This window comes from Mirounga leonina, unplaced genomic scaffold (genome assembly GCF_011800145.1).
Source record: "Mirounga leonina isolate KUSES-001 unplaced genomic scaffold, KU_Mleo_1.0 Mir_201, whole genome shotgun sequence".
Classification (NCBI taxonomy): domain Eukaryota; kingdom Metazoa; phylum Chordata; class Mammalia; order Carnivora; family Phocidae; genus Mirounga; species Mirounga leonina.
In genome coordinates, this window is record NW_023270504.1 from 22281018 (window position 1) to 22299174 (window position 18157).

The window sequence follows — 18157 nt, forward strand, 5'->3', positions numbered from 1 at the left end:
ATTTTATTTATTTATTTGACAGAGAGACAGCGAGAGAGGGAACACAAGCAGGGGGAGTGGGAGAGGGAGAAGCAGGCTTCCCGCTGAGCAGGGAGCCCGATGTGGGGCTCGATCCCAGGACCCTGGGATTACGACCTGAGCCAGAGGCAGACGCTTAACGACTGAGCCACCCAGGCGCCCCTCGGCTTTGGTCTTTATTGCCATCTTGTACTGCAGTCATTCCAGATTCAACCAAAATGTTACTCAGAGCCAGGCACTGAGATACAAAGACGAATTAAACATAATCCAGGCCTTAAGGAGAGAAACAACTAAAGAGTGACAGGATTTTAGTAACATCATAGAATTTTATACAGAACCGTGTCATTGGGAGGCAGACATCATTATTTCTAATTTACCAACGAGGAAACTGAAATTCATGAGGCTAAAGTCACTGGCATATTGACGCAGAATTGCAAGTAGGGCAGGAAAATCTAGTCTTTATCTTGGAGGGCCGTGTTTGTTCTTCTCCCTCTCACCTCTAACTCTCCTTCTTGCCCACTCATATTTAAGAAGTGTGGGTTCTAGAGGAATTTGACACTTGGGGATTATAAAGAAGACGAAAGAGACAAAAGAAAGCAAAGAGAAAAGACACCTAACTTGCCATCCGGGAACTAGTCTTCTGGAGCCATGGGCTGCACTCGGAAGTGGGGAAGCGCTCCTGGTGCGCTGCACAGCACTTCCGGTTGCACCGCACTTCCGGCTGCACCGCACTTCCGGCTGCACCGCACTTCCGGCTGCACCGCACTTCCGGCTGCGGAAGACCAGAGCCAAGGGCGTCCTCCTTGGAAGGCAGTGTTTTACCTTCTGCTTTGGGTGGCATAAAAGCTAATGAATGGGAGTTAGTTCTGTTAATTTGTGTATACCATCTTGAATGTTTGTCGGGACATTTCATAATTACTTAGCAAAAAAAAAAAAGTTTAAAGATTCATGATATTGATTCCAGCTCGATAAAGATGAAAAATGGTCTAGCTACTCTGCCCCACGTCTACGTTTTACTGCCTGCTGTGGAAAAGACCAACAGTACTGAGGATAAATGGAGGATAAATGGATAATCAAGAAAGTCAGTCCTCAAGGAGAGTTTAACAGAAAGGAAAAAAAAAAAAAAAAAAAACCCTCTCTTTGTGTTTCCCATCGTCGAAGAGCTGTCTTTACAGGCATCCAGCGGAATATAGGCCGCTTCATTTTCCCCGACTCATGCTCTATCCTGCAGTTGTCAATGAATGTCAGCAAAACAACGAAAACCTAAATTTTTCTGCCAGCTACCCTGCTACTGTCGTTTTAAATAAAATTTACTCCGAACAGGCAACAATGCTAATTAGTGGTTTGCAAAGGACTTATTCAATAGTCACAACCTAAGATGTAATTGTTGTTATATCTGAGAGGAAAGGAAGTCAGAATTTCATTTGAACAGAAGACAGATCGGCCCTTGTCACAGAGCTAGTGAAGTGGCAGCACTGAGATTCGAGCCCTATTTCCTGCCTCAAGATCTTCTAGTAAGTTCCAAGGGGCTCCCATTGTTCCTTGAGTGGCCCTTTTCTAATCTGTGCTTTTATGGTTAATTTAGTTCTTAGCAGAATTACCTAGTCCTCGAGCTGAAACCTTCTGTCCTATCAGAAGCTACTGTTCTTTCACTATTTTTGAGCATAAACTATGTGTCAGGCACAGTTCTGACCAGTTCATGTAAATCAGTGAACAAAACAGTTTCTGCCTTTGTGGAACTTAGATTCTTGTGAGAAGACTTAAAAAAAAAAGGTTAAAAGGTGATCTGTGCTGGGGCACCTGCGTGGTGCAGTCAGTTAAGCACGCCAGCCTCTTGATTTCAGCTCAGGTCCTGATCTCAGGGTCGTGAGGTTGAGCCCCACGCTGAGCACAGAGTCTGCTTGTTGTTCCTACTTCTCCCTCTGCCCCTCTCGTCCTCCATCACTCCCCAGTCCTCCGGTTTGCATGTGCACATGCTCTCTCTCTAAAACAAATAAATAAATCTTGAAGAAAAAAAAAAGGTGATCTGTGTTAAGTGAAGAAACAAGCATGGTAGGAATGAGTGGGAGAGTGGCAAGTAAGTGCAGGTTGCTGAAATACTTGAGAGGGTGCTCAGGGTGGCCCTGAGATGACAGCAGAACAAAGATTTGGAGAGAGTTAGCTAATGCCAGCCCCTAAAATACAGCTTACTGTTACTTTTAGCCTCTGAACACCCAGCAAGAGGCAATCAACATGCTTTCACTGAATGATCTGAGGTAACGTTGAACCTACTTAGAAGTGTAAAAATAGAAAATGCACTTCAACCCTCCACCCAAGATCTCAAGATCATTTTATTCAAGTTTTAGGTGCTTAAGTACCTCTCAACCAAAGTCATAAAGATCTCAGATAACCTGCCAGGCTGAAAACAGAACTGTCAAAACAAACTGTCCAACACGCTGTTGGTCCAACACGCTGTTGGACACACACCAACCAGAATGACTTAGGGCTTGTTAGTCACTGTTGAAGAAACAATGGCATATTGCATTGTCATCTGACTACTTCTAGGGGTGATCATTTCCTGCTACATCAAACATGGAAAATAATTCTGCACGTATATTTATGAAGTACCGAAGTGTCCATAACTGTAATAATTGAAAGTGGGAAAAAATGGTCCTATGACATAACAGGACAATCAGGCTCACATCACCACAGCCTCTCACAGCCTTTGAGACAGGGACTCCTTTGTGTTTCTGGGGGTTTTTTTGTTGTTGTTTTTAAGCATGTACCAAAGTGAGAAAAACAAGCTCCATAGCCCAAGTCAGCCACAGGACCATGTGCCACAGGCCAGAGCTGACCAAACTTCACACCTAACACAGTAATATCCAGGTAAACAGAAGGGCGGGTGAGGAGGTGGGTGGCAGGCAAGAGAGAGGAAGGAAATACTTGGTTACTCAGGGTTGCACTGAAGTGACAACGTGGACTTAGAGCCACCCTAGGCCAAAATGGGCCAGTTTCTGAAAATAATTGGTGGTTTCATGCAGGGGGATAAACAAACAAACAAACACAAAACAACTATGAATGCTTGGAGCTTGTTCAAATCTGTCAGAGTAAAAAAGATCCAAAAGAAAACACAGCTATGAATAGTTAAGTTCTGTAAACACTGGGTGGAATCAATGTATCAACTCATTTATTTTCCAGAAGTGACTGAATGTGTTCTTTACAGCTGACTTGGTGCTGTATCCATGTCATACCATAGCTACATTTGCTTAATGATAAAAAGACAATGTAGAAGTGCTTAATAAATGTAACATTTCCATAGCAACCGGCAATAAAATACTGTGTTCGAAGGGTCACTGTAACAGCCAGAGGACTGTGCACCACCCACTTTGGGGAGCACCATTCACACTTGGCCATAGAAGCATAGCGGGAGTGGCCCAACACAGTGCACGTGCTTGCCTGGCTACCACTATGCTTTTAAGTGCACCGTGCTTTAAAGGAAGAGAACGATTCTGCACTGAGCAAGAAAAAATGGAATAAAGCAGTACAGTCTGCCATTCCGAAGTGGCATTTTTTCGACTCGTCACCCACACAGAGCTGTACTGGGGCATGCTGTCTGGATGACAGAGGTGTTCTCTCTCTTGATTGGGGGGGGGACAAACTTCTATTCTTTTTTTTTTTTTTAAACTTAGGAGTAGGACTGTATGTTTTGTCCACTGGGAAACTTGAGACAGTGAAATAAGGAACCATTAATAAATCAATCAGGACAAATGTGCATGAACCAAGGCTATCCTTGGGAAACCGAGATCTAGGCTCACCCGACATACTAGTATTTGAGATCTTTCTACCAGAGTACAGCAAAGGATTCACTCATCTCTGCTGCTGAGTCATACTGGCCTCCAAGGGAAGAATGGGCTTTTTGACACATCATTTAACCTTGGTCTCCCGAAGGAAGGATCAGGGCAAGTCAATCTTACCTGGGACATTAACCCAAGGTTAATGAAAAGACATTTCCTAAAGTGTTTTTAGTTCAAGACTGACACAATTGCCTGAGGCTACAAAGCAGCTTTAAAGCTTCACTAGCAGGAAACACAGGAGACACACTTGGGAGAGATACTGTTCATGAAAGAGCATCAGACCCAAATTACAGCACTCAAATATCTGGTTTGGCTCTGAACTTAGCTAAGTTACTCAATTTCATGGGGACACCTGGGTGGCTCAGTCGGTTAAGCATCTGCCTTCAGCTCAGGTCATGATTCCAGGTCCTGGGATCGAGCCCAACGTTGGGCTCCCTGCTCAGTGGGGAGCCTGCTTCTCCCTTGCACTCCCCCTGCTTGTGTTCCCTCTCTCTGACAAAAAAAAAAAAAAAAAAAAGTTATTCAACTTTATGGATCTATAAAATCAGAAGACTGGTCTAAAATGGTATGAAATGTCCCACCCAAGGAGCAATTTTCCCCACCAGGAATATCCAGAGATGAGGACTGAAATAAAAGGCCACCTCGGGGAGAACCTCCAAACTTAACTACTTAAGTTTAGCAATGGCCAAGTCTTCTGCGCTACAGGGGCTGTCTGCAATGTGTACAGAGAGCTGGGATCTGCCATGTTATTTGTTAGCTTTTAAACATTCACCTGATCTCATTCCTAGCTAGTGGGTAAAGTCTATTTGTTTCAAAATATAGTTTGTATCATAATTCAAATATGAGCTTCCATTGGACTTTATCAGAAACAACACCCTGATGTTTTTCTGTCTGTACTGACAGGTGTTCATTTTTAAGGCTTTGATGTCAAAATCCAAATTCCTGCGAGCTTTCCGTAATTCTCTGCGTGTTGTGCTTGCGGGACTTGGGCTTCTTCCTTTTCTCTCAATCCTGACTTAACTTTCTCAGTCAGTGCACTGGGCATGGTTTGGTGGTGGTTGGAACCCTGCCATGGATCTTTTGTAACCACCTATTTCTATCCATCTGGTGACTGTGATATAGTCCATAAAAGTCTACAGAGATAGACACCATCTGGACACATGGCTGCAAGAGATGAAAGAGGACTAGAGATGACCTTTAAGGTTAAAAAACAGGACTTTGTACTACTTCCTTGGTGTTTCATTGTCTCATAACTTTACACCCTCACTGCGCATCCACATTTTGGTTCCAAATGAATGAATGACTCTCATATGGTCAGAAGACATCAAGCTTGTTCTGACCCCAGGAGCCTTACCTATGTGCCATTTGCTACTCTGGGACATGGTGGCCTCACAATGACCAAGACGTGACAGAGAGAACAGGTCTGGTTGGGACTCAGAACAAAACCGGGTAGAGAGAGCAATGCCTCTCCACCTTGGGCGTACAGCAGAATCAGGAGGAGCTGGTGAACAACACAGTCGCCTACGCTGAGATTCTGAGTCAGCTAACTCTGAGACGAGCCATAGACATCTGCACTTTTAATAAGCACACCCCCACCTTACCCCTTATAGTCTCACCCAGGCAGTGTTCCATCTTCAGCTTTGAGAAACACATAAAGCAATGACAAAGCAATGACAAAGCATTACCTGTGGAGCAGAAAAATCACACACACATCACCCACGCCCCAGGCACGCTGCCCCACCACATTCACCTCTGAACAGCAGCTCCTGGCCAGTAAAGAGCTAAGTAAACCTGTCTACGTCTGACCATGCGTGAACATTCGTTTCTAACAGCCACCCTCACTCAAAGTTTTCTGCTCAGAGTCCACACGCCATCTATTCACATGTATGGTCAAAAAAAGCAACATCTCTGAACTCATGGCTGGTTTTCAAGGTATGCAATTATTTTATTTCCTTGGCCTGACAGCATAAACTTCATTACACAAGAATCTGCAGCTGACAGAATGGACACAGATTTCTCCCACAGGAAGGACCCTTTTCATTAGCAGAGATGAACTGAAATGTCATGTCTGAGTGCGATGCCTGCTCCCCACCCCCGCCCATATAACCCCCAAAGTGAAAATAATCAGAATCCATAGAATCCCCATGAAGTATTAAGTCATCCCCTCAAACCTGTCTAACTAGCAGCTGCAGTACATGAAAACCTACGTCAGGAGGCAGCTGGTCATCACTTAGCAGTTCTGTGTGCCTGGGACTGAAGGGACAGCAACAAGGGAGCAAGAATCCTGGCTGAGTGGGAGGCGCAGACAATCTGTCTCACCTCATACCTGCCCCTCCCGTAATAAGACATCTCTGTCCCTATACGTGGAGCAAAGTTTGGGAAATGCTGAAGGAGTGGCTTTATAGCTCGTAATTGGAAATGGTTGTGGCTCACTGAAGTCCCACGTAGGTATGGGATAAGGGGCACCAGAGAGAGAGCAGGTTAGACAGAGATGCTCAGCTTTCCAGTTTAATGCTACCAAAACTATCTTCAAAACTACACCATCTCTCATGCCCGGCCGCCGTCTTCCAGTGGTGAGAGAGCTCCATCTCAATGTCTGCCTAATGTCAACCAGCACCACTGGGTGGCGCTGTGATGTCTTGGGATGTATGTGGGATTATGACAGGGATGGGGAGGAGTGGAGATAGGTCAGGGTCACAATGCCTTAATTACAATGGGCTTCTTTTGGTCCCTAGGAATGAAAAGCCAGAAAGTAGTCCTAAAACATCCTCATCCCCTTTCCCTACCTGTCTTGTGCAAATGTCAAAAATAGAATCTCTGCCCAAAGAGGAAAGAGAGCAGGAAGTTACTGGTGGTCCACAATCATCTCTGGCCCCAACTTGCCCGCCTCCTGCCTCTTCCGTGAAGTCACACAAAAAACAATTCACAGAAATGTTGTGAAATTAAATCGTCTTCATTCCTCTATCAAAGCCAATCCAACGCCTCTGTCCTGACATACTTTCTCCCTGGGCCGAGGAAGCAGCAGAAAATATCAATTGAGCGTGTGAAATTATGATGACGTTGTGTGCAGTGTAGTGTTTCCAGATATCTTCCCCTTCTGTCTCCGCCACGGTGGGAGCCCTCCCTCTCCTTCCCCAAGTCCCACACACGCCCCTCCCCCTACCCCCGAGTCCAGGTGCTCCCATCTGCTGGGCTTCCAACACTCACTTCCCATAGACACTCTCGTCACTGTAGGCCACATACAGAAAATAGTCTTCCTCATGGTTGTCCTGAGGGAAGAGACAAGAGGGAAACATCACATTCACTATCTTGAGGATTTTGAGCCTCACACGAGGTAGGTAGGTATAGGAGTCATTAGCCTCCACTGAGAAAAGAATAAAGAAGTGACAGGAATTCAACTTTTGAGTTCACAAAAAATCTTCAAAGAGAACATCCATACGTACAGATATCAGGGATAAGAACATGACCCTTAAAAAAGCTCATTCTAGGCAAGGGGAACACAGATACAAAAAAACCATATATGACAATATACACTAACAGGGATTATAGGCTATGGAATAAAAATGAGATTAAGAGATTGTTAGAATAAGTTTACACAACTCACAGGGCACAATAAGAAGGCAATACCATGTGAAATCCTTTAAGGAATAATACAGCCATAAAATCGGGTGATACAGCATGAGCAAGTCCTTTACAATAGTTTTCTCATTAGATCCTGACAGTTTACCAATCAAACCAAATGAAGTCAGCAAATTACTCTCTCCAACTGAGTTTATCAATTAAGACAAATGAATCAATTTAAAGGCTTTGCCTTGTAATTTTAAATTTCATTCTACTTAGAATTTGCAGTCAGAAACAATTTCTTGCTGTTTCAATAAAGACAATCCAAGATTAGAACCCTAGAAGAAGGCAAAACTGAGAATTCAGAAAGAATGAACCTAGTAAGCGGCTCAATCCCTAGAGGCCAAGTGACATTTAATCGCCCAGAGCCTTACACTGCGATGTGTAAGGGGATACAGGGAAGTAACACCTCTTGCCCCACTTCCCAGGTGTGTTATCAACAGATCCTGGAACAAAGGCTGGAGAACACGAGACTGCACGGTGTTGTGACCAGGACACTTACCTCATAGAGCTGGCCCATGGTAGCACTAGTAGGAGGGATAGTGTTGTTGACAAAGAAGAATAAGGCGTCCTCAGGCCTCAGGTGGATCCTCTTCCGGATTAAGAAGTAGAACTGGCCAACTGGATAAAGGAAGGTTTTAGAAAAGGAAGGCAATTAGGAAAAACAAGGGGGGAAGGCCTAGAAAAAACAAAACAAAACCTCTACTGCACCTGCGCCCTTTAAAGTACCAGCTTTAGATAAAATCTCAGCAGAGCCAAATACTGTTCTATGGCTTTAGAAATAGAACGTGCAACTCAAAGAAGCCTCCATATTCCCTGACATGCCACTGAGAAGCTTATTCTTCAATCCTTTCCCACTTTACTCAATTTCAGACATACTATTAGCATCTCCACTCAAAGCTTGAGGAAGACTTTGAGGGAATCCTACGTACATCTAGACCAAAATACTCTTTAATCGTTGTCTAAATGGGATCTGAAATGCACTTCCATCCTCATTCCCACCTTACGACAAACAAGTGATGGGGAGAGGTCTACTGGACTCCAGTAATCTCAGCATGGTCGCTCATCCCAAAGTCTGGGCAATAAGTGGGGTTCAATGCTGCACCTTCTACCAAACATATTGAAAAAGTTCTAGAAGACTGATACTCAAATCTAACAACCCTGGGGCAAATACATCTACAAAATCTTTCCAGTATTTTCTGGATTCCTGGTTATTCCATTAACGATCACTAAGGTGAACAATATATTCTTTGTAATCCCAAACAGTATCTACAAAACATATTACCAAATATGAGGAGACAAAGTATTCACCTGTGAATCTCTAAAATGTAATCCGCCCTCTGACTTTCCTTTTGGAATAAACTGGTATCACAATAACAAAGCAGATTCTAAGTAGTTTAAAACACAGGCATCTGGCCATTGCTTTCAATGTTGTGCATTCTGCTGTGTCTAAATCACACAAGACTTTGTGATGGGAAATGCATAAGCGAACTGGCAATGGAGAAGAACGGCTGAGTCACTCCGGTTTGCGCGCCCCCCCGCCACTCTCTGGAGAATCCCACCCACTTTCTTCAACTCTACTTCCTCTCAATCCCACAATCTCATGCACACAGGAGGTACAAGAGAGGCTCCACGATGGGAAGGAGGGCCTGGGGAGGGAAAAAGCATTACCTGTGAGGTCAGAAGGCACCAGGTACTTCCTCTTGTCCAGATCAGGCACCCTGGCCTTAGGAGCCTTCTCCACAATCACCTGGGAAGGAGGAAAGTGAGAATGAAAAATACAGAATCTAATCCAGTATTTTTCCTCCCACATCCTACAGTTGCCCTATTTGAAGTGCATTTGTCTAGACCCACTAAAATGTTCCCATTTCTGGGGCACCTGGGTGGCTCAGTCGTTAAGCGTCTGCCTTCGGCTCAGGTCGTGATCCCGGGGTCCTGGGATTGAGCCCCACATCGGGCTCCCTGCTCCACGGGGAAGCCTGCTTCTCCCTCTCCTACTCCCCCTGCTTGTGTTTGCTCTCTCGCTCTGTCTCTCTCTGTCAAATAATTATAAAAAAAAAATGTTCCCATTTTTTATTCCCCTTTACCTCTTACAAAACCTATGGGAACATGGGCTTCCTTAGTAAGATTACAGTTCTATTACTGCAACAAGAAGAGAATGGAGGGCATGTGACGAAAGTAAAAAGAACCTTGAGTTTACGTAATTACAAGTTACCTGTCAGGTGTAGGATCTATACTTCCTCGTATTTAATGAGAGCATCAAGAGGACTGTGCATTTCCTCCAATGCTCCTGAGTACCTCCTGGTTTTATTCTTTCTAATGAATGCACTTATTAAAGGTACTCATAAAATGTGGTTTAAATTTTATACTGTGTCAAAATTTTCAAGAATGACCGAAAAAAAATGTTCAAGGCATGTTTTATTAGGTCAAAGAAAGTACTAAATAGTACTGAGAGTATGAGATCCTGTAATATGAAGTCATTTACAAGAACCCATTTATCAATATTGGTTAGGCGTTGGTATTTTAAGGGATTTCAATGTCTACATTAAATATTTCTATAACACATCAAATTTTATAGAGATCATATATTTCTGTAATGAAAAGAAAAAATGAAGATATATAAAAATTAAAGATTTTATGCATAAAATTTTAAATATTTAAATAACATTTGTTTAATTTATATAATAATTACAAATTTATACTTAGTATTTATAGCTTATGTAATTTAACTAAAATTATAAATATTTAAAATCTTTTATAAAACCATCAGCTTTCGATTTTTAGCATCTGCCTTTGGCTCAAGTCATGATCCCGGGGTCCTGGGGTGGAGCCCCATGTCGGGCTCCCTGCTCCGCGGGAAGCCTGCTTCTCCCTCTCCCACTCCCCCTGCTTGTGTTCCCTCTCTCGCTGTGTCTCTCTCTGTCAAATAAATAAATAAAATCTTACAAAAAAAAAAAGAAAGAAAGAAAATACAATAATTCCTGATCAAACATACAATAAATGTAGAAGAGTTACAGAAGCAGAAGTAACACTAGACAAGTATCCCAAGGAACTGTGTGATCTTCAACAGGTCACTTAACTTCACTGAGCCACAGCATTCCAGTGAGTAAAAGAAAACGGTAACTTTCCAACATATCTTTTACAGTCACGGTACTGATACAATAACCTTGAGTAATCCGTATAATTTTATGTGAAAATGATTTGTAAATTATAAAGAATCATCTTAATATAAGGATTGGCTTCAATAGCAGGACTTGGGGCTTGAAGCTTTTAAATGAAAGGGAACACATTAAAATAGTGAAAAACATTATTTTGTGTTTCTGGAGAAAAAGAATCCTGAACCAGGAAGACCAGAGGGACATGATCCCACTAAAAATTTTAAAATGAAAACTGGAGAAAAAAAATGTGAATCAGAAATTTAAAAGAAAAAGTAGGAAGAGGTTCAGGGAGAGACCAGTGAAGCCCCAACAATGAGGATGGACAGGAGGCAGCAAGTTAATAAAATCAAAGGGAAAGAGAGGGAGCCTAGCACTGTGTCTCAAAGGAACCCTGAGAGCTGCCAGCTCCCATCAGTCGGAAGTGATGGAAACCACAAAAAGAGAGCAGAAAAAGAGGGCAATAAAACATACTGCAGATAAGACATCCAGACAGGAGGGCAGGCTTTGGAGAGGAACAGGAAGGGGTTGGGTAATCATTAAGGCCTTGGCTTACCAGAAAATATTTTAGGTTTCCAAGAATCCCAACTCTACTCGTGGGCCCTGGGTTAGATGCTTTTCCTCTATGGTGCTCAGGTTTTTTTCTTCCGTGCAATGTGGCCTATATTCCACAGGGCCTTTTACAAAGTTTAAAGCCTAGACAATCTGTTCCTAACCACAATGTTGCAGATTTTCAATACATTGTAGCTATTAAGATACTTTAAGATCTCAAGAAACCCTCCCCTCTCGAGGTATGACACATCTATTCTTTTGGATGGTAGCTAAGAGATAAGGTGGGGCCAAACTAAAATTGAGTTATGTGAGCAGTCAGGGTACTTGACTGCATTGGGGCTTCAGAAATCACTTACACTAACCCTCTTTTTTTTTGTGTGTGTAAAATGGACACTTTAGGACATCAAGATTAAGGATCCTGCCCAGAACTAGACAAAATCTCACAACTCAAGAGAGCAGAGCTCTTCTTCCTGTGTCACAACTACAAAGGTCACAGGCTGAGCACCTGAGGAGCAGTTGGGAGGCTTATAAACTGGTTAAAAACCAACTGGAGGAACCATGAGATCTGACTGATGGTTCTAACAGCTTACAAATTATCACAGAGGTAAAACATTTTTTTTTTTTTACATCAAACAATGAGCAGGAAAATAGGGAGGATGAGTTGAAATATTCTGGGTGAGTGCATGTAAATGGCGGAAATGGGAAGGGCTCAGTTTTGAAGAAATACCTGGGAATTTTAAATTTTATTTATTTATTTGACAGAGAGAGAGGGACAGCACAAACAGGGGGAGCAGCAGAGGGAGAGGGAGAAGCAGACTCCCCGCCGAGCAGGGAGCCCGATGCGGGGCTCGATCCCAGGACCCTGAGACCATGACCTGAGCCGAAGGCAGACACTTAACCGACTGAGCCACCCAGGCGCCCCGAAATACCTGGGAATTTTAACTAGATTTAGGAACAGGTACATTTCAGAGTTTGTGACTTAGGTAGAGCTACTGCAACAGAACCTCAGACCTAAGAGTTCTGAATAAATGGTAGTCATTGATGCTGTCTGGCATCATACGACTCTGACCTTTTGAGGGCCACGATGTTTTCTCTTGATTTCCAATACCTAACAGTGTGAGGTACACAGTGCCTCCTTAATCGTTTAATAGAACTGTATTAGAAACTGAGAAACGATATGGCATGGAGGATCCCACAACCAGAGTTGGAATCTCAGCTCTGCCACACACCAGCCACAGGAAACCTTTAGCAATACTTCATTTCTCTGTGCTACAGATCCTTCATCTGTAGAACGGGATTATAATGGTGTGAGGATTAAGTGAATAAAGTCAGAGCATGTACAATACTTCCAGATACAGAGAAAACTATCAATCAATGAAAGTTGACATTTTTAAATATTCTAAGAAAGCAGGACCGCTATCACCACAATTGGGGGAAACTTCTGAAGCAGTCACCCAAGGTCCAGAGACTGAACAGGTAATTTGCAAAGGATCATTAAGTGGGTGAGTAACAGAGCTAGCTCTCTTTTTTAGCCGAACACCCTTGTGTGCAATTCCTGGTGAATGGAACAGCCCTAAGGTCTTCTTGCTTCCTTATGAAGGACTGCACGGGGTTTCTACTGCGGGCATAATGCCCAAGATGCTTCCAGCAGCCGTAACACGATGAAAATTAGGTAAGGATTGAAGAGTCCCAAAGGGTACCTGCGGGTCAAAAACTGACACCAGATAATCACAATTACTCTACCTGTACATAATATGTAATCTTTATCCTAATATCCCCGCCTGAAGATAGCACAATCTGAAAGTCTCTGCTCTTCCACCTCCAAAACGCAAGGGTTGTTGTTCCCCCTACCACACTTAAAAGTCTTCTACCTTCCAATCCAGCTGCGCAGCCTACATTACAGAAAAACCAGGCAAGTGGCGGGGGAGGGGGTGACGGAAAAAGCGCCCGGATGCAGAACGCTACCTTAATGTTTCCTCTTATCTCCTAACTGCAGGCACTAATTTTAACCACATAAACCAGCTTCCAAAACGAAAAGAAAAAGGCCTCAGTCCTTCATCATTGTGTGCAGGTACAATCTGATCGAGTAAGTACCGGTGGGAGACTGGCTGCATCCATAAATGCCCCTGGAGCCAAGAATGATGAGGCAATCGGGCTGTTGCGCAGAGAACGTGACCTTGTTTTCTGGGCCAGACCTGTCTTGTGGCGCCCCCCTCCCCCCAACACACACACACTTTTCTACTTATGGAAGAAAGAAAGGATCCATTGGTTTCTGAACCTTTGCCTCCCAAACCCAATGTTACGAGGGCCAAAGTCGACTTACGGGAGAAGCGCCTAAAACAGAAATCGACGGACGCAAACCTCATTGCATCAAGTTATTTCCAGAACAATTTCCCTGGGATCTTAAAGGGAACAAATGTAGGGTCCCAACCTGACCCTTCCCTCACGAAAGAGCCACGTTTTGAACACCTACACATCCTCTGAATACTGCTGAGTCACTCAAACGTAGGCTCCGCTCTAAAGATGCGGTCAGTTCCAAAGACGACGGGCCCTGGGGAGATGAGTTTTAAAAGATCTGCAGTGAGAACGTCCATTCCACTGGCCGTCCTAGCAGTGAAGGGTGTTCAGGCTCAGTCATCATGGAGACCACGCTTCTTCGGTACCTTAGGGCAGCCATCACGACTCCCCGTTCCCCCCAGCCCCGCTAACCCCCTTCCCTGCCCCTCGCCGTTCCCCATTGCACTCACAGGGACCCTGTCCGGATACTTCTTCCGGATCTTTTCTCCTTCCTTTTTCCGATACTCAAAGGGATGGTCCTCCTTGTACTGGAACTTCATGATGGACCGCAGGGTTTCTGAGATCCCCGGACGGGGCCTGCCTTCCTCGCTGATGGCTGCGTCTCTCCCGTCTCCCTTCCCTCTGGCAAATTTCGATAGGTATCAGGACCGCCCCAGAAATGCCAGCTCCCGTCGCAACGCAGCGTGGCAGAGCTTTCAGAAGGGACGTCGGGTCCCCTCGGACGCAGGGCAGAGTGGGTCAGGTAGAGAAATCCCAGCGGCTTTTCCCGAGCGCTGGGAGCACAAAACAACACGGCAGCGCGTTGGTATTGTGACGTCATGACGTCCCGCCTCCCCACCCCGCCCCCAGCGTTTGGACCGCGCCGGGCGGGGGGGAGGGCGGAACACGGTCTATTTTCGAGGAGTCCTCTTTCAATCTAAACTTTCCTGAGTGGAGTTTGTTGCAGACGTGAAAATTTTTTACTTCGAGTTTTATTGCGGCTGTGACACTAAAAGTGGTTTGAATGCAAAAAATACGTCCCAAAAATATCTTCTTCCCTCTTTCTCGCTGTTTCTTGGTTTGATCCAAAAACAAACACAGAGGGCGAAAATCCAGCTTTTTCCAGCTTACTGGGATCGGGAGTCTAGGGAAGGAGAGAATGGGGGTCCTGGGGTTCCTTTGACCAGTACAGAAATGCGCGGTGCTTGCATTTTGCCCTTTGCTCCTTCAGCTGCGCCGCCAGCTCCCGGGGTGCTAGGCTGGCTCCCTCCGACCCTGACCCCTCCTTCACCACGCTGGCGTCATTTTGTTTGGGTCCTTGTCGCAGTTTGCTCCTAGAGCGGCAGCATAAACAAAGCATGACTCAGGAATTTGAGGAGATGTATAAGGTGAAGGGCGAGCGATGTAATCAAGGTCCAGAGAAGTGATGTCAGTCAGGACTGCCAAGGGCTTCGCTCACGTTCCAGCATAGAAATGATTCACTTCCTCCTGTTTAACTCAGAAGTTGGGCCTGTCTTCCGCAAAAGAAAATATCAAGCAATTCAGGTGGTTAACTCATTACTTCTTAAACGTTTCTGTTTTTATTCTGCAAAAATTCACCAGAGGATAGTATTACTTGTTAAGTGTCCCTAAGGTGAAAATAAAGTGCCCCCCGGGAGGGCTGAGGGAAGACTGGTGGGCTAGGAGCCATTGTCGCCTCCCTCCGGCCCTCCCCTCTCCCCACTAAGAATCAAAGGACTGAGGCCTTTCCAGCCACTGCTAATGGCAGGGATTCCAGGGACTTGTAGGGGGAAGGCAGCGAAAACTGTAAATGATACAGAAGAGAGAGGAAGGACCACTTTGCTCTGATCGAGTCCAGGGAGCTCTGAAATATACAACGGCAGTCCCTGTCACCTACCTTCTTTTATCACGGTCTCGGTGTCTATGGTTTAAAAAACAAACCCACAAAAAAAAAAAAAAAAAAATCTAAGTTTCATCATTGAAAAAAGGAAAACGAAAAGCATAGCTTTACTTCTTGATGTTAATTATTTTTCTCCATGACATCTTTCAGTCCTTTTTTGCATAAAAATCCAGGAACTATTCTATTGCATTATATGTTTATAATCTTTAGTCCTTATTTTCAAATTCAAATTATTAGCTCATTTTAGTTTTGCCCCACTATAGCTAAGATCTCTTAAAGGAAGTACTTTACAACCAGGTGAGAAAGGTAACCCTGATGGAGATTAGTATTTTGAGAGTATGGTTCTCTGATCAAATCATAGCTAGTTAAAATGCTGATTTTAACTTTTATTTTAAAAAATACCTAAGCGCAATGGCAACTTACATATGAAAAATGGTTTGAAGATAAAATTTTAGTTAATATTTCTACCTCAAAGTTTTTAAAAATGCTAATCTCAGAATATACAATTTGGCATCTTTCAAAGTTTGCTCTCTACCTTTATTATCAGCATAACATTTAAAATATTATGCAAACAGTAATTTTATAAATTAACACATTGAATCAGACAAAATATCAAACCAACATTCAATTTTTAACCAGAGACAAAATACTATATTAAAAACCTCACATTTCAGGAATTCTCATTCATTCCTGAGAGGGATGGAAAATGGCATAACCACTTCGGAAGACAGTTTAGTGGTTTCTTAGAAAACTAAACATACTCTTACAATATGAGCCAACAATCATCCTCCTTAGTATTTACCCAAAGAAACTTAAAACTCTGTCCACATAAAAACCTACACACAGATGTTTATAGCAGCTTTATTCATAATTGCCAAAACTTGGAAGCAATCAAGATGCCTTTTGGTAGGTGAATGGATGCACTGTAGTTCATCCAGACAATGTAATATTATCAGTGCCAAAAGGAAATGTACTATCAAGACATGAAAATATCTGAAATGCATATTACTAAGTGAAAGAAGCCAATCTAAAAGGCTAAATACTGTGTGATTCCAACTGTATATGACATTCTGAAAAAAGCAAAACTATGGAGACAGTAAAAAGTTCAATGGTTGCCAGGGGTTGGGGGTCGGGGATGACTAGGTGGAGAATAGTGAAAATTCTCGTATAATGATGGATACATGTCATTAAACATTTGTCCAAACCAGTATAATGTATGACACCAAAACTGAACCCTAATGTAAACTTTGGATTTGGGATGATTATGATGTGTCGATGTAGGTTCCTCAGTTGTAACAAATGTACCACTCTGGTGGAGAATACTAATAATGGGAGAGGCTATGCATGTGTGGGGGGCAGTAGGTATATGGGAAATCTCTATCTTCCTCCTAATTTTGTTGTGAACCTAAAACTGCTCTAAAAATAATAAGGTCCTGGGGCGCCTGGGTGGCTCAGGCAGTTAAGCATCTGCCTTCGGCTCAGGTCATTATCCCAGGGTCCTGGGATCGAGCACAGCATTGAGCCCTGCATCGAGCCCTGCTTTGAGCCCTGCATCAGGTTCCTGCTAAGCCAGGAGCCTGTTTCACCCTCTGCCCCTCCCCACTGCTTGTGATCTCTCTCTCTGTCTCTCAAATAAATACAATCTTAAAAAAACAAAAACAGGGGCGCCTGGGTGGCTCAGATGGTTAAGCGACTGCCTTCGGCTCAGGTCATGATCCCGGGGTCCTGGGATCGAGTCCCACGTCGGGCTCCCGGCTCAGCGGGGAGCCTGCTTCTCCCTCTGACCCTCTCCCCTCTCATGCTGTTTCTCTCTCGCTCGCTCTCTAAAAAATAAATAAAATCTTTAAAAAATAAATAAATAAATAAAAAGGACTTAAGAAAAAAACAAAAACAATAAGGTCTTAAAAAAAGCTCACATTTTCTCAAATACACATTTCAATTTTTTCTTGTAATCTAATTTTTTGTGTTCTCAAGGGTTAGAATTTTTTTGATCTTTTATGAACATTTTCAAATAGGTAAAAAATTTCAAAAAATAGTAGGATGAACACTTATATACCCACCACCTTGATTTTTTTCATTTGAAAGTAAATACAAACTTCATGACACTTCACCCCAAAATACTCAATATAATCCTGCTAAGAATAGGAAATGTTCCTACATAATCAAGATACTATTACACCTAAAAAAATTACCAGTATTTTCCAACATTAATACGGAGTTTATATTCACATTTTCTCAATTGCTCTTAAAATACTTTTTTATATTTTTCCCTCAGTCAATCATTAGAATACAAAAACAGCTGGAATTGACCATACATATAAGTAGGTCTGATTTCTTTTTTATTCAGGATATTTTTATATTATCACATTTAAGCTAATGTGTACCAAAAAGCACGTGAAAAGATGCTCAATATCGCCAATCATTAGGGAAATGCATGCCACCTTACACCTGTCAGAAGGGCTACTATCAAAAAGACAAGAAATAACAAGTGTTGGTGAGAATGTGCAGAAAGGGACCCTTGTGCATCATTGACGGGAATGTCAATTGGTGCAGCCACTATGGAAAACAATATTGAGTTTTCTCAAAAAATTAAAAATAGAAATCCCATGTGATCCAGTAATTCCACTACTGGCTATTTACCCCAAGAAAATGAAAACACTAATTTGAAAAGATATATGCACCCCTGTATTTATTACAGCATTATAATAATAACCAAGTTACAGAAGTAACTTAGTGTCTATCAATAAATAAATGGGTAAAGAAGAGGGGGTATATATGCATACAATGGAATATTATTCAGC

General features: G+C 43.1%; 1 protein-coding gene across 2 annotated transcripts in view; it reads right to left on the reverse strand.

Annotated features, from left to right (window-relative positions):
- GABARAPL1 (GABA type A receptor associated protein like 1) overlaps positions 1–14276 on the reverse strand; it is a 37878-nt gene extending 23602 nt beyond the window's left edge. Inside the window, exons 1-5 of one of the 2 annotated variants that reach the window (XM_035028235.1) lie at positions 13927–14276; positions 9144–9222; positions 7975–8093; positions 7059–7120; positions 5773–6856 (exon numbers count right to left, since the gene is read on the reverse strand). In XM_035028235.1, the coding sequence (XP_034884126.1) occupies positions 6805–6856; positions 7059–7120; positions 7975–8093; positions 9144–9222; positions 13927–14016 (402 nt within the window). In that variant the 5' untranslated portion in view covers positions 14017–14276 and the 3' untranslated portion in view covers positions 5773–6804. Of the gene's footprint in view, positions 1–5772; positions 6857–7058; positions 7121–7974; positions 8094–9143; positions 9223–13926 lie in introns of those variants that run through there. The other variant, XM_035028236.1, reaches the window with a different exon arrangement.
- Positions 14277–18157: the final 3881 nt, after the last annotated feature.